This window comes from Ranitomeya imitator, chromosome 6, assembly GCF_032444005.1.
Source record: "Ranitomeya imitator isolate aRanImi1 chromosome 6, aRanImi1.pri, whole genome shotgun sequence".
Lineage (NCBI taxonomy): Eukaryota > Metazoa > Chordata > Amphibia > Anura > Dendrobatidae > Ranitomeya > Ranitomeya imitator.
In genome coordinates, this window is record NC_091287.1 from 323,377,634 (window position 1) to 323,392,404 (window position 14,771).

Genomic DNA, 14,771 nt, shown 5'->3' on the forward strand with positions numbered 1-14,771 from the left:
TGACTCCAGGCCAGAAGGGGGAGCTCTAAACCCGGTTTAAGTTGAACTTCCCTATATACATTGGGGAATTGAGAGCCAGTGAAGGGATTTGCAGAGGGGAGAAGCAGAGGAGAGAGGTGGATTAGTCAAGCAGCAGCGCTAATGAAAGACTGTAGAGGTTCGAGAGTGTTAGCAGGAATGTCACAGAAGAGGATATTGCAGTAGTCAAGGTGGGATATGATGAGGGCATGCACTTACATTTTAGTAGATTGATGGTGGAGGAAAGGACAGATTCTGGAAGTATTTTTCTGTTGGAGATGGCAGGAGGTGGCAAGTGCTTAGATGTGCGGTTTGAAGGACAGGGCAGATTTAAGGTTAACTCTGCAGCAGCTGACTTCTGGTACAGCAGAAATGGTGATGTCTTTAATTGTAATAGATATAGTGGGTAGGGGGATTAGGTGAAATAGAGGAAAGATGATGAGTTCTGTTTTGTTCACATTGAGTTTTATGAAGCAAAAGGAGAAGGAGGATATGGCTCAAAGAAACTCTGGGATTCTGGACAACAGCGAGTTGACATCTGGGCCAAAGAGGCTGATTGTCATCAGCGTATAGGTGGTAATGGAAAATGATGGAAGCCATTGGGCTTTTGAGCTGTGCTAGCCCAAAGGTGTAGTTTGAGAAAAGTAGGAGTCCCATAGGAGAGCCTTGAGGGACACCAACAGAGAGTGCTGAGTGAGGAGGTAGTATTGGAATGGGAGAAGTTAAATATGTGGATAGAAAGGTATGAGGAGATCCAAGAGATCAAAGGGTCCTTCCTTGATGCCAAGGGAAGAACAAATTTGTAGTAGCACTGAGTGGTCAACTGTGTCAAAGGCAGAGGACTGTTCTAGAAGGAAGAGTATAGAGAATAATCTGGTAGCTTTGGCGGTAAGTATTTGGGCAGGGCTGTTTTGGTGATAGTTTGTCAAAGAGTTAGATGCAAGATGGGTGGAAAGATCAGCATGGACATGCTGTTTAAGGACTTGGGAGGCTAACGTGAGCAACGATATGGGACAATAGCTGGACTCAGAGGTTGGGTTGAGGGATGGTTTCTTCAGAATAGGTATTCTGGTGGCATGTTTTAAAGCAGAAGGGAAGGCACCAGAAATTAACAGGTTAATAGGTTGAAGAGATAGGTTAGAGCTGGGATAAGTGTGGTGGTGAGGTTGGAGAGGGGATGGGATGGCATGGGGTCAAGTGTATAAGTGGTGAACTGGGATTAAGACAGGAGATGTCCTTGCTTGTCTATCGCTTGAGTAGCTCTCCTTAATCAGCTATGTAATTTTACTTTCCTTTGTAATGCCCCCTACATACACGCTCCCTTCAGAGGTTTAGGAGATAAAAATAAACATATTATCATTATATTATTATACTGGAAGTCCCTGGCAGAAAAAAAAATCATTACGTTTTAAAATGGATGATGCTTCTTTAAAAAAAAAAAAAAAAAAATGCATTAATATCAATCAATATAACTACTGCTGACAGCTATCTGACACCTCTTGTGACAGCTCACTGTCATGCAGCCGGAGTTCATTATATATCACATTTGCAGTTAACCCATTATTTCCAAGCTCCTGCTATGCAGACAACGGGATCATGTTCTCTACGTATTTTGTTTTTCAGGGCTTCTGAAGGCCGGACGGTGGAGGTTCCATACAGAGGAGATGTGGAGAATACTGCGCGGGACATCTTGGGAGGACTAAGATCCACTTGTACATATGTTGGAGCTGCCAAACTCAAAGAGCTAAGCAGAAGGACAACTTTTATTCGTGTGACTCAGCAATCCAACCAGATGTTTTCTTAATGTATATGCAGCCTCCATATTGATCTCATCGTTGAGCCGTCCAGTTTGTAATTCCACAAAACGTTTCCTTGGTACAGGAAAAACATTTCCCAAAATAAAACAACAATAAACCAGAGAACACAAGGTCTCTATGGAATAGATCAGTGATCTCCAACCTCTGGCTCTCCAGTGGTTGCAAACCTACAACTCCTACACGCCATAACAACTATCAGGCTGTTAGTGCATACTGAGGGTTGTAGTTTTACCATCACGGAAAAACCGCATGTTGAGAAACACAGCAGTAAATGCATGACCTCATATGTTCTCTTTGGTTCTGTGTTTTTTTTACCTTGCCAAACGTCCAGGATTTTAGTAATTCATTGACAGCGCAGAAAGCACTTTTCTTTGTAACATATTTTAGTATCATTTGCAAACAGTTATGTATTTATTATCAATCTTATTTATAACTAGAAGTTTGAATGACTGTTACAAATGTATTTAATGTATCCATTAGGTCACATGAATATGCATTTATGCACTCAGATTAAATTAGATCAAATATTCTAACATGAGGCCAATTTAAGGCCTTAATGGGAAATTACCCATTAAAATGATTTACTGAAAGGCCTGAGGCAGTAGTGCTCAGTAGAAATATGTGACACAATCCTTGTGTGACCATCACGTCTTTGTTACTTCGCTGAAGTTGACAATACACAGATTTTTCCCCTTAATACAATGCAACTTTATATTCTTGTATACACTAACATGAAAATTGATAAAATGAATAAAACCATTTGGGCTAATAGTGGGCACCAGATTACTGTATCTTGGGCTCACACAAGAAAACCCTCCTCAAGGATATGCCTTGCTGTTCATAACTTTTCCTTGCTAAGTCAACTGTTTGTCAGGGTGCTGGGAGTAGTATTATTATTTATTATTATTATTTATTTATATAGCACCATTGATTCCATGGTGCTGTACATGAGAAGGGGTTACATACAAGTTACAAATATCACATACAGTAAGCAAACTAACAATGACGGACTGATACAGAGGGGCGAGGACCCTGCCCTTGCGGGCTTACATTCTACAGGATTATGGGGAAGGAGACAATAGGTTGAGGGTTGCAGGAGCTCCGGTGTTGGTGAGGCGGTAGCTCCGGTGTTGGTGAGGCGGTAGCTTCGTTGGTGATGAGGCAGCAGCGGTGTCAGTGCAGGCTGTAGGCTTTCCTGAAGAGATGAGTTTTCAGGTTCCGTCTGAAGGATCCGACTGTGGTTGATAGTCGGACGTGTTGGGGCAGAGAGTTCCAGAGGATGGGGGATATTCGGGAGAAGTCTTGGAGGCGATTGGATGAGGAGCGAATAAGTGTGGAGGAGAGAAGGAGGTCTTGGGAGGACCGGAGGTCACGTGAGGGAAGATATCGAGAGATTAGTTCAGAGATATATGGAGGAGACAGGTTGTGGATGGCTTTGTAGGTCAGTATTAGCAATTTGAAGTATCTGGGGTGATCACTACGGGGGCTGCATTCTGAAGTGGGTTCGCTTTGATCAGAAACAACTTTGCAGATCTAATCAGTTATAATAAAAGAAGTGGCTTTATAATTTTACATTAAAGTTTACATTTAAATCTAATAGCAAAAAAAAGCCGAAAACTACGTATATGCATGATATATTGCTAATTGTGTGATGAAAAGATTATCATTATTGCAAAATATCAATGCTTTGCACTGTCCAGCAGGTTTGCGCAGAAGAAAATTATGTGACTGGAATGAATTGTATCTCGACTAGATAAAGTTGCTTGTATATTGTCACACTATATGTCGGCATTGTGTTCAACGTCACGTTTGTCAACATGGACTCTTGTACAAAATGTACATATTGTTGTAATGAGTGAGCAGACCTGTGCTCTTCAGAGCCATGTCATATGCAATTGTTTCGGTATGATGTTTGTCTTGAAATTCATTTACTGCTGCTTAAAATTAGCATTTTTCATGTGAGAAGATGGCACGGCACCAACACACATCTTCATTCCACCGTATAAGTCTTGGATCACGAAAGCATGTGCCAAACTTGCAATTTATGTGCCATTAAAATAGATACTATACAGCCATAATAAGGTATGGATAACTAGAAGGATAACTGCAATATTCCTGCAATAAGAGAAGCAGTTCATGACAGGTACAGGGCAAGATGCAATGTAAGAATATTATCTTTGGATGTGCCTTTATTAAACATATCTGTTCTACAGCTGCACTTTGGAAGAACCTCTAATTGTCTTCTAACCTTAGCCATAAATGAAAGATCTGTGCTGAAATGAACATAAATAAAGATGATGGTTAATCTTCTCCAGTGTACATTCTCTCTGCAATATAAAGACTTACCAAATGCCTTTCATTGTCTATTCCTAAGCACTTTTATATTACCAAAGGTCAAATATGGTTAATATGAATATCTCAGAGCTGATGTTCAAGTGCATAATGTAAGAGTTTAAGGCTATTACCAGAGCAGGTGATGTTCAGTGTGTGTTTAGTCCTAATTATGAACCCTTTACAGCAGCAATGTAATGAAAAAATGACCATCGTCCTGGGCTTTCATTACCCTTCTCCCAGTTTACAATATAGGAGCTTAAAACAATCTCTTTGAAAACTAATACAGACATCCATATTGGCAAGCAGGTAGGCTCGAGCTCTTTCTTCCACCATAACTAACAAAATGGTAGACGTGTGTGATAAAAGAAAAATCAATATATAAATATATGAAAAAAGGAGATGTGGAACAGCACCATAGTTTACTCACAGTGGGTGCCAGGCCTCCAAACAATCATCCAATTTGTTATATATATATATATATATATATACCGTATATACTCGAGTATAAGCCGACCCGAGTATAAGCCGACCCCCCTAATTTTGCCACAAAAAACTGGGAAAACTTATTGACTCGAGTATAAGCCTAGGGTGGAAATGCAGCATTTACCGGTGAATTTCAAAAATAAAAATAGATCATTATTTCCCCATAGCTGTGCCATATAGTGCTCTACACCATTCATATTTCCCCATAGCTGTGCCCCATATAGTGCTCTGCACCGTTCATTGTGCCCCCTAGCTGTGCCATATACAGTGCTCTGCACCGTTCACTGTGCCCCATAGCTGTGCCATATACGGTGCTCTGCACCGTTCATTGTGCCCCATAGCTGTGCCCATATACGGTGCTCTGCACCGTTCACTGTGACCCCTAGCTGTGCCTTATACGGTGCTCTGCACCGTTCATTGTGCCCCCTAGCTGTGCCTTATACGGTGCTCTGCACCGTTCATTGTGCCCCCTAGCTGTGCCTTATACGGTGCTCTGCACCGTTCACTGTGCCCCATAGATGTGCTCCATATACGGTGCTCTGCACCGTTCACTGTGCCCCATAGATGTGCTCCATATACGGTGCCCTGCACCGTTCACTGTGCCCCATAGATGCTCCACATTAATCTGTGCTGCCGCTGCTACTGCTGCAATAAAAAAAAAAACACATACTCACCTCCCTTGATTGCAGCTCCCAGCGTCTCGTTCCGGCGCCTCCATCTTCCCGGCGTCTCTGCTCTGACTGATCAGGCAGAGGGCGCCGCGCACACTATATGCGTCATCGCGCCCTCTGCCTGATCAGTCAGAGCGCAGACGCCGGGAAGATGGAGGCGCCGGCCGGGAAGATGGATCGGCGCCCGGCGGCTGGAACGAGGACAGGTGAATATAACATACTCACCTAGTCCTGGCGATCCTCGCGCTGTCCCCTCCTGTCTTCGGCGCTGCAGCTTCTTTCTCTATCAGCGGTCACCGGCACCGCTGATTAGAGAAATGAATAAGCGGCTCCGCCCCTATGGGAGGTGGAGCCGCTTATTCATTTCTGTAATGAGCGGTCCCACGTGACCGCTGAAGAGAGGAAGAAGCTGCAGCGCCGAAGCCCGTGGGACGGCAGGGACAGCGCGAGGATCGCTGGGACTAGGTAAGTATACCCCAGCGCCCTCAGCCCCTCACCTGCCGACCCCACCGCTACCGTGACTCGAGTATAAGCCGAGGGGGGCACTTTCAGCCCTAAAATTTGGGCTGAAAATCTCGGCTTATACTCGAGTATATACGGTATATATATATATATACATACATATATATATATATATATATATATATATATATACTAGATTGTGGCCTGATTCTAACGCATCGGGTATTCTAGAATATGCATGTCCCCGTAGTATATGGACAATGATGATTCCAGAATTCGCGGCAGACTGTGCCCGTCGCTGATTGGTCGAGGCAACCTTTATGACATCATCGTCACCATGGCAACCATTATGACATCTACGTCAATACTGTGCCCGTTGCTGATTGGTCGAGGCAAATTCGCGGCAAACTGTGCCCGTCGCTGATTGGTCGAGGCAACCTTTATGACATCATCGTCGCCATGGCAACCATTATGACATCTACGTCGATACTCTGCCCGTCGCTGAATCAGAAACGTGGAATTTCTACATCCTTTATGACATCATCGTCCCTGTGCCCGTTGCTGATTAGTCGAGGCCTGGCGGCCTCGACCAATCAGAGATGCGGGATTTCCAGGACAGACAGACAGACAGACAGACAGACGGAAAAACCCTTAGACAATTATATATATAGATATAGATATCTATATATATATATATATACTAGATTGTGGCCCGATTCTAACGCATCGGGTATTCTAGAATATGCATGTCCCCATAGTATATGGACAATGATGATTCCAGAATTCGCGGCAGACTGTGCCCGTCGCTGATTGGTCAAGGCAACCTTTATGACATCGTCGCCATGGCAACCATTATGACATCTACGTTGATACTGTGCCTGTCGCTGAATCAGAAACGTGGGATTTCTACGTCCTTTATGACATCATCGTCACTGTGCCCGTTGCTGATTGGTCGAGGCCTGGCGGCTTCGACCTATCAGAGACGCGGGATTTCCAGGACAGACAGACAGACAGACAGACGGAAAAACCCTTAGGCAATTATATATATAGATATATATATATATCTATATATATACACAGTGCCTTGAGAAACTATTCGGCCCCCTGGAACTTTTCAACCTTTTCCCACATATCATGCTTCAAACATAAAAATACCAAATGTAAATTTTTGGTGAAGAATCAAGTGGAACACAATTGTGAAGTTGAACGAAATTTATTGGTTATTTTAAATGTTTTCAAAAACTGAAAAGTGGGGCGTGCAATATTATTCGTCCCCTTTAACTTAATACTTTGTTGTGCCACCTTTTGCTGCGATTACAGATGCTAGTCGCTTGGGGTATGTCTCTATCAGTTTTGTACATCAAGAGACTGAAATTCTTGCCAATTCTTCCTTGGCAAACAGCTCGAGCTCAGTGAGGTTTGATGGAGATCGTTTGTGAACAGCAGTTTTCAGCTTTCCACAGATTCTCGATCGGATTGAGGTCTGGACTTTGACTTGGCCATTCTAACACCTGGATATGATTATTTGTGAACCATTCCATTGTAGATTTTGCTTTATGTTTGGGATCATTGTCTTGTTGGAAGACAAATCTCCATCCCAGTCTCAGGTCTTTTGCCGACTCAAACAGGTTTTCTTCAATAATGGTCCTGTATTTGGCTCCAGTCATCTTCCCATCAATTTTAACCATCTTCCCTGTCCCTGCTGAAGAAAAGCAGGCCCAAACCATGATGCTGCCACCACCATGTTTGACAGTGGGGATGGTGTGTTCAGGGTGATGAGCTGTGTTGCCTTTACGCCAAACATATCATTTGGCATTGTTGCCAAAAAATTCGATTTTGGTTTCATCTGACCAGAGCACCTTCTTCCACATGTTTGGTGTGTCTCCCAGGTGGCTTGTTGCAAACTTTAAGTGACACTATTTATGGATATCTTTGAGAAATGGCTTTCTTCTTGCCACTCTTCCAAAAAGGCCAGATTTGTGCAGTGGACGACTGATTGTTGTCCTATGGACAGACTGTCCAACTCAGTGAGAAGGCCATTGCCAAGAGTGTGCAAAGCAGTCATCAAAGCAAAAGGTGGCTACTTTGAAGAACCTAGAATATAAGACATATTTTCAGTTGTTTCACACTTTTTTGTTAAGTATATAATTCCACATGTGTTAATTCATAGTTTTGATACCTTCAGTGTGAATTTACAAATTTCATAGTCATGAAAATACAGAAAAATCTTTAAATGAGAAGGTGTGTCCAAACTTTTGGTCTGTATATAGGTAGAAAAGGAGGAACAACACCGGAAAAAATACCTTAAAGCATGCATGCTTCCCTGACCAGCATTCCAATGGCCTTTCAGACAGTAAGAAAAAAGGGAAACAGCACAAAAAGATGTATAAAAGAGGACTTTAATGCCCTGTGGCGTGACAGCATTTCGAATAAAACAAATCTCAGCGCTGAAATCTCATCTCCCAAGATCTTGGTGCCGAGATCTCCATCTGCTCATGCACCGCCCCGGCAGTCATTTTCCTGGATTCCACCCCATAGAAAACTAAGCAAATGCGGGGGCTCTGGCCTATCACAAAATGTTGGCAGGGCCACAACAGCACCGTACACCCGCAGCACCGAACACCCGCAGCGACGCACCGCACATGCGATCACCCCTTCATCCCAGCCTGCGGCCTGCAGAGACCCTGGACCCTGCTCGAGTGTGGCTGGTAAGGTATATCTGCATTTTAAGATGCACCCCCATTTCCCCAAAAAATTTTGGGGAAAAAAAGTACGTCTTATTATCCAAAAAATACGGTATGTCTGATGTCTGTGTCCTATATTAGGGCCTGTTCACACTTTCTTTACTGCTCCCGATGCGTTCTGCCAGACACGGACAGCGTCCAGAAGACATTTTTTTTTTATAAATCTGTCGCTGTCGTCTTTCAGCATTTCTTTCCCTATTCAAATGAATGGGACACAAAAATGCAAGTGAAAAGGCTGCACAAACGCTGAATATTTCCTGCCAACACTGTAGATCAATCCGCAGCAAAAATGGTGCTTGTGAACAGACACTACAGGGGATTTAGCAAAGTAGGTTGGGGAACATGTAGGATTTTTTTAAATCACTTTTTATTCTGCTGTTTGTGAGGTAGGATGGAGAAAAAGACGGCAATTCTGCTGTTTTCTATTATGTGACTATACTGCCCCCTTCACACGACCTATCATGTTTTTCATGGATGCCACGTGTGCCCTATTTGACCTCTGGTGCTGCACTCATGTCCGTGTTTTCTCAGCAGCACAGATGACAAGGGCCAATACAAATCTATGAGTCCATGTAAACCTTGCTGTCCGTGTGCTGTCCGTGTTTAACATGGAAAGTATATGAGAAGCTTTGTAATTTCATTTCCATTATCCATACTGGAAAAACACGGATGGCACTCTGATTGAAAACACTGCTGACACCGATATCGGTGTAACATGTACATGTTTTATATTGACATGGGGACCCCCCTTTGAATTTTACCTCGGGCCCCAATTTGTCTAAAACCGGCCCTGCATGTGGGGATTCCATAGCAACCAGGCAACCCCCACATGTACTCAGGCTGGCTAGCAGCCGTAAATCATGCAGCTGTGTCAACAAAAACTAAATCTTCCAGCACTAACAAATACTCAGAAACCACCCGAGCGTGCTTGGGAAAACCCGAGCAACGAGTATACTCGCTCATCAATAATAACCATGATTTTTAATCACAGCTTTCATGCATCTTGGCATACTTTTCACCAGTCTTTCACACTGCTTTGGGGTGACCTCATGCCACTCCTGGTGCAAAAATTTAAGTAGTTCTTCTTTGTTTGATGGCTTCTGACTATCCATCATCTTCTTGATTACATTCCAGAGGTTTTCAATGGGGTTCAGGTCTGGAGATTGAGCTGGCCATGACAGGGATTTGATGTGGTGGTCCTTCATCCACACATTGATTGACCTTGCTGTGTGGCATGGTGCATTGTCCTGCTGGAAAAAACAGTTCTCGGAGTTGGGGAACATCGCCTGAGTAGAAGGAATCAACTGTTTTTCCAGGATAACCTTGTATGCAGCTTGATTCATACGTCCTTTGCAATGAACAACTTGCCCAATTACAGCCTTGCTGAAGCATCCCCAGATCACTATCGATCCTCCACCAAATTTCACAGTGGGTGCAAGACACGGTGGCTTGTATGCCTCTCCAGGTCTCTGTCTAACCATTAGATGACCAGGTGTTGGGCAAAGCTGAAAATTAGACTCATCAGAAAAGAATACCTTACTCCAGTCCTCTATGGTCCAATCCTCATGATCTTTGGCAAACTTCAGCCTGGCTCTCCTTTGCCTCTCATTGATGAAAGGCTTTTTTCTAGCTTTACATGACGACTTCAACACTGCCTCTAGGAGCCTGTTATGAACTGTTCTTGCCGTTGCTCTTCGCCCCAGCTGCCATATGCCACTCCTTTTGTAGGTCACTTGATGTCATCCTGCGGTTGCTGAGTCACATTCGAATAAAATGACGGTTATCCCGGTCACAGGAACACATGGGCTACTTGCACAGTGAACAAGTCTGTATGATCATGTTCACACACCACCAAGAAACCTGAAGACACAAAAGAGAATAGTGAAACCAAAAACACTCAGTTTGAAAAAATGTTGCAGTAATCCGCAAGTGCTAGTAAAAGATGTAAAAAACAGGGTATTTGGTTGATACGTTTTTTGCAAAAAATGTATACTAAGCTGCTCTACCAATCTTCACGGTATACCCTTATCAGAGCAGTCCTAACTAATGTATGCAATCCCTATCTGATGTATTTAAAAACCTGATCATCTGTATATAACCTGTGTGAACAGGGTTCAGAGAGGAAAAATCCATGTGTGCATACAGGGTAGAACAGCTTTTGTGCAGATAGCCCAAGAGGAGTGGTGGAACTCCCCAGTCTTGTAGACACAAGAGAACAATTATGGAAACAGGAACACATGGGCTACTTGCACAGTGAACAAGTCTGTATGATCATGTTCACACACCACCAAGAAACCTGAAGACACAAAAGAGAATAGTGAAACCAAAAACACTCAGTTTGAAAAAATGTTGCAGTAATCCGCAAGTGCTAGTAAAAGATGTAAAAAACAGGGTATTTGGTTGATACGTTTTTTGCAAAAAATGTATACTAAGCTGCTCTACCAATCTTCACGGTATACCCTTATCAGAGCAGTCCTAACTAATGTATGCAATCCCTATCTGATGTATTTAAAAACCTGATCATCTGTATATAACCTGTGTGAACAGGGTTCAGAGAGGAAAAATCCATGTGTGCATACAGGGTAGAACAGCTTTTGTGCAGATAGCCCAAGAGGAGTGGTGGAACTCCCCAGTCTTGTAGACACAAGAGAACAATTATGGAAACAGGAACACATGGGCTACTTGCACAGTGAACAAGTCTGTATGATCATGTTCACACACCACCAAGAAACCTGAAGACACAAAAGAGAATAGTGAAACCAAAAACACTCAGTTTGAAGAAATGTTGCAGTAATCCGCAAGTGCTAGTAAAAGATGTAAAAAACAGGGTATTTGGTTGATACGTTTTTTGCAAAAAATGTATACTAAGCTGCTCTACCAATCTTCACGGTATACCCTTATCAGAGCAGTCCTAACTAATGTATGCAATCCCTATCTGATGTATTTAAAAACCTGATCATCTGTATATAACCTGTGTGAACAGGGTTCAGAGAGGAAAAATCCATGTGTGCATACAGGGTAGAACAGCTTTTGTGCAGATAGCCCAAGAGGAGTGGTGGAACTCCCCAGTCTTGTAGACACAAGAGAACAATTATGGAAACAGGAACACATGGGCTACTTGCACAGTGAACAAGTCTGTATGATCATGTTCACACACCACCAAGAAACCTGAAGACACAAAAGAGAATAGTGAAACCAAAAACACTCAGTTTGAAAAAATGTTGCAGTAATCCGCAAGTGCTAGTAAAAGATGTAAAAAACAGGATATTTGGTTGATACGTTTTTTGCAAAAAATGTATACTAAGCTGCTCTACCAATCTTCACGGTATACCCTTATCAGAGCAGTCCTAACTAATGTATGCAATCCCTATCTGATGTATTTAAAAACCTGATCATCTGTATATAACCTGTGTGAACAGGGTTCAGAGAGGAAAAATCCATGTGTGCATACAGGGTAGAACAGCTTTTGTGCAGATAGCCCAAGAGGAGTGGTGGAACTCCCCAGTCTTGTAGACACAAGAGAACAATTATGGAAACAGGAACACATGGGCTACTTGTACAGTGAACAAGTCTGTATGATCATGTTCACACACCACCAAGAAACCTGAAGACACAAAAGAGAATAGTGAAACCAAAAACACTCAGTTTGAAAAAATGTTGCAGTAATCCGCAAGTGCTAGTAAAAGATGTAAAAAACAGGGTATTTGGTTGATACGTTTTTTGCAAAAAATGTATACTAAGCTGCTCTACCAATCTTCACGGTATACCCTTATCAGAGCAGTCCTAACTAATGTATGCAATCCCTATCTGATGTATTTAAAAACCTGATCATCTGTATATAACCTGTGTGAACAGGGTTCAGAGAGGAAAAATCCATGTGTGCATACAGGGTAGAACAGCTTTTGTGCAGATAGCCCAAGAGGAGTGGTGGAACTCCCCAGTCTTGTAGACACAAGAGAACAATTATGGAAACAGGAACACATGGGCTACTTGCACAGTGAACAAGTCTGTATGATCATGTTCACACACCACCAAGAAACCTGAAGACACAAAAGAGAATAGTGAAACCAAAAACACTCAGTTTGAAAAAATGTTGCAGTAATCCGCAAGTGCTAGTAAAAGATGTAAAAAACAGGGTATTTGGTTGATACGTTTTTTGCAAAAAATGTATACTAAGCTGCTCTACCAATCTTCACGGTATACCCTTATCAGAGCAGTCCTAACTAATGTATGCAATCCCTATCTGATGTATTTAAAAACCTGATCATCTGTATATAACCTGTGTGAACAGGGTTCAGAGAGGAAAAATCCATGTGTGCATACAGGGTAGAACAGCTTTTGTGCAGATAGCCCAAGAGGAGTGGTGGAACTCCCCAGTCTTGTAGACACAAGAGAACAATTATGGAAACAGGAACACATGGGCTACTTGTACTTGCACAGTGAACAAGTCTGTATGATCATGTTCACACACCACCAAGAAACCTGAAGACACAAAAGAGAATAGTGAAACCAAAAACACTCAGTTTGAAAAAATGTTGCAGTAATCCGCAAGTGCTAGTAAAAGATGTAAAAAGCAGGGTATTTGGTTGATACGTTTTTTGCAAAAAATGTATACTAAGCTGCTCTACCAATCTTCACGGTATACCCTTATCAGAGCAGTCCTAACTAATGTATGCAATCCCTATCTGATGTATTTAAAAACCTGATCATCTGTATATAACCTGTCTGTATACAAGACTGGGGAGTTCCACCACTCCTCTTGGGCTATCTGCACAAAAGCTGTTCTACCCTGTATGCACACATGGATTTTTCCTCTCTGAACCCTGTTCACACAGGTTATATACAGATGATCAGGTTTTTAAATACATCAGATAGGGATTGCATACATTAGTTAGGACTGCTCTGATAAGGGTATACCGTGAAGATTGGTAGAGCAGCTTAGTATACATTTTTTGCAAAAAACGTATCAACCAAATACCCTGTTTTTTACATCTTTTACTAGCACTTGCGGATTACTGCAACATTTTTTCAAACTGAGTGTTTTTGGTTTCACTATTCTCTTTTGTGTCTTCAGGTTTCTTGGTGGTGTGTGAACATGATCATACAGACTTGTTCACTGTGCAAGTAGCCCATGTGTTCCTGTTTCCATAATTGTTCTCTTGTGTCTACAAGACTGGGGAGTTCCACCACTCCTCTTGGGCTATCTGCACAAAAGCTGTTCTACCCTGTATGCACACATGGATTTTTCCTCTCTGAACCCTGTTCACACAGGTTATATACAGATGATCAGGTTTTTAAATACATCAGATAGGGATTGCATACATTAGTTAGGACTGCTCTGATAAGGGTATACCGTGAAGATTGGTAGAGCAGCTTAGTATACATTTTTTGCAAAAAACGTATCAACCAAATACCCTGTTTTTTACATCTTTTACTAGCACTTGCGGATTACTGCAACATTTTTTCAAACTGAGTGTTTTTGGTTTCACTATTCTCTTTTGTGTCTTCAGGTTTCTTGGTGGTGTGTGAACATGATCATACAGACTTGTTCACTGTGCAAGTAGCCCATGTGTTCCTGTTTCCATAATTGTTCTCTTGTGTCTACAAGACTGGGGAGTTCCACCACTCCTCTTGGGCTATCTGCACAAAAGCTGTTCTACCCTGTATGCACACATGGATTTTTCCTCTCTGAACCCTGTTCACACAGGTTATATACAGATGATCAGGTTTTTAAATACATCAGATAGGGATTGCATACATTAGTTAGGACTGCTCTGATAAGGGTATACCGTGAAGATTGGTAGAGCAGCTTAGTATACATTTTTTGCAAAAAACGTATCAACCAAATACCCTGTTTTTTACATCTTTTACTAGCACTTGCGGATTACTGCAACATTTTTTCAAACTGAGTGTTTTTGGTTTCACTATTCTCTTTTGTGTCTATCAGGTTTCTTGATGGTGTGTGAACATGATCATACAGACTTGTTCACTGTGCAAGTAGCCCATGTGTTCCTGTTTCCATAATTGTTCTCTTGTGTCTACAAGACTGGGGAGTTCCACCACTCCTCTTGGGCTATCTGCACAAAAGCTGTTCTACCCTGTATGCACACATGGATTTTTCCTCTCTGAACCCTGTTCACACAGGTTATATACAGATGATCAGGTTTTTAAATACATCAGATAGGGATTGCATACATTAGTTAGGACTGCTCTGATAAGGGTATACCGTGAAGATTGGTAGA

At 42.3% G+C, this 14,771-nt stretch overlaps 1 protein-coding gene across 1 annotated transcript in view; it reads left to right on the top strand.

Annotated features, from left to right (window-relative positions):
• The window catches only part of GMPR (guanosine monophosphate reductase), a 139,232-nt gene extending 135,087 nt beyond the window's left edge, over positions 1-4,145 (top strand). The window contains exon 9 of the mRNA XM_069730827.1: positions 1,642-4,145. Coding sequence (XP_069586928.1) covers positions 1,642-1,822 — 181 coding nt within the window. The 3' untranslated portion in view covers positions 1,823-4,145. The remainder of the gene's footprint in view (positions 1-1,641) is intronic.
• The last annotated feature ends 10,626 nt before the right edge of the window (positions 4,146-14,771 follow it).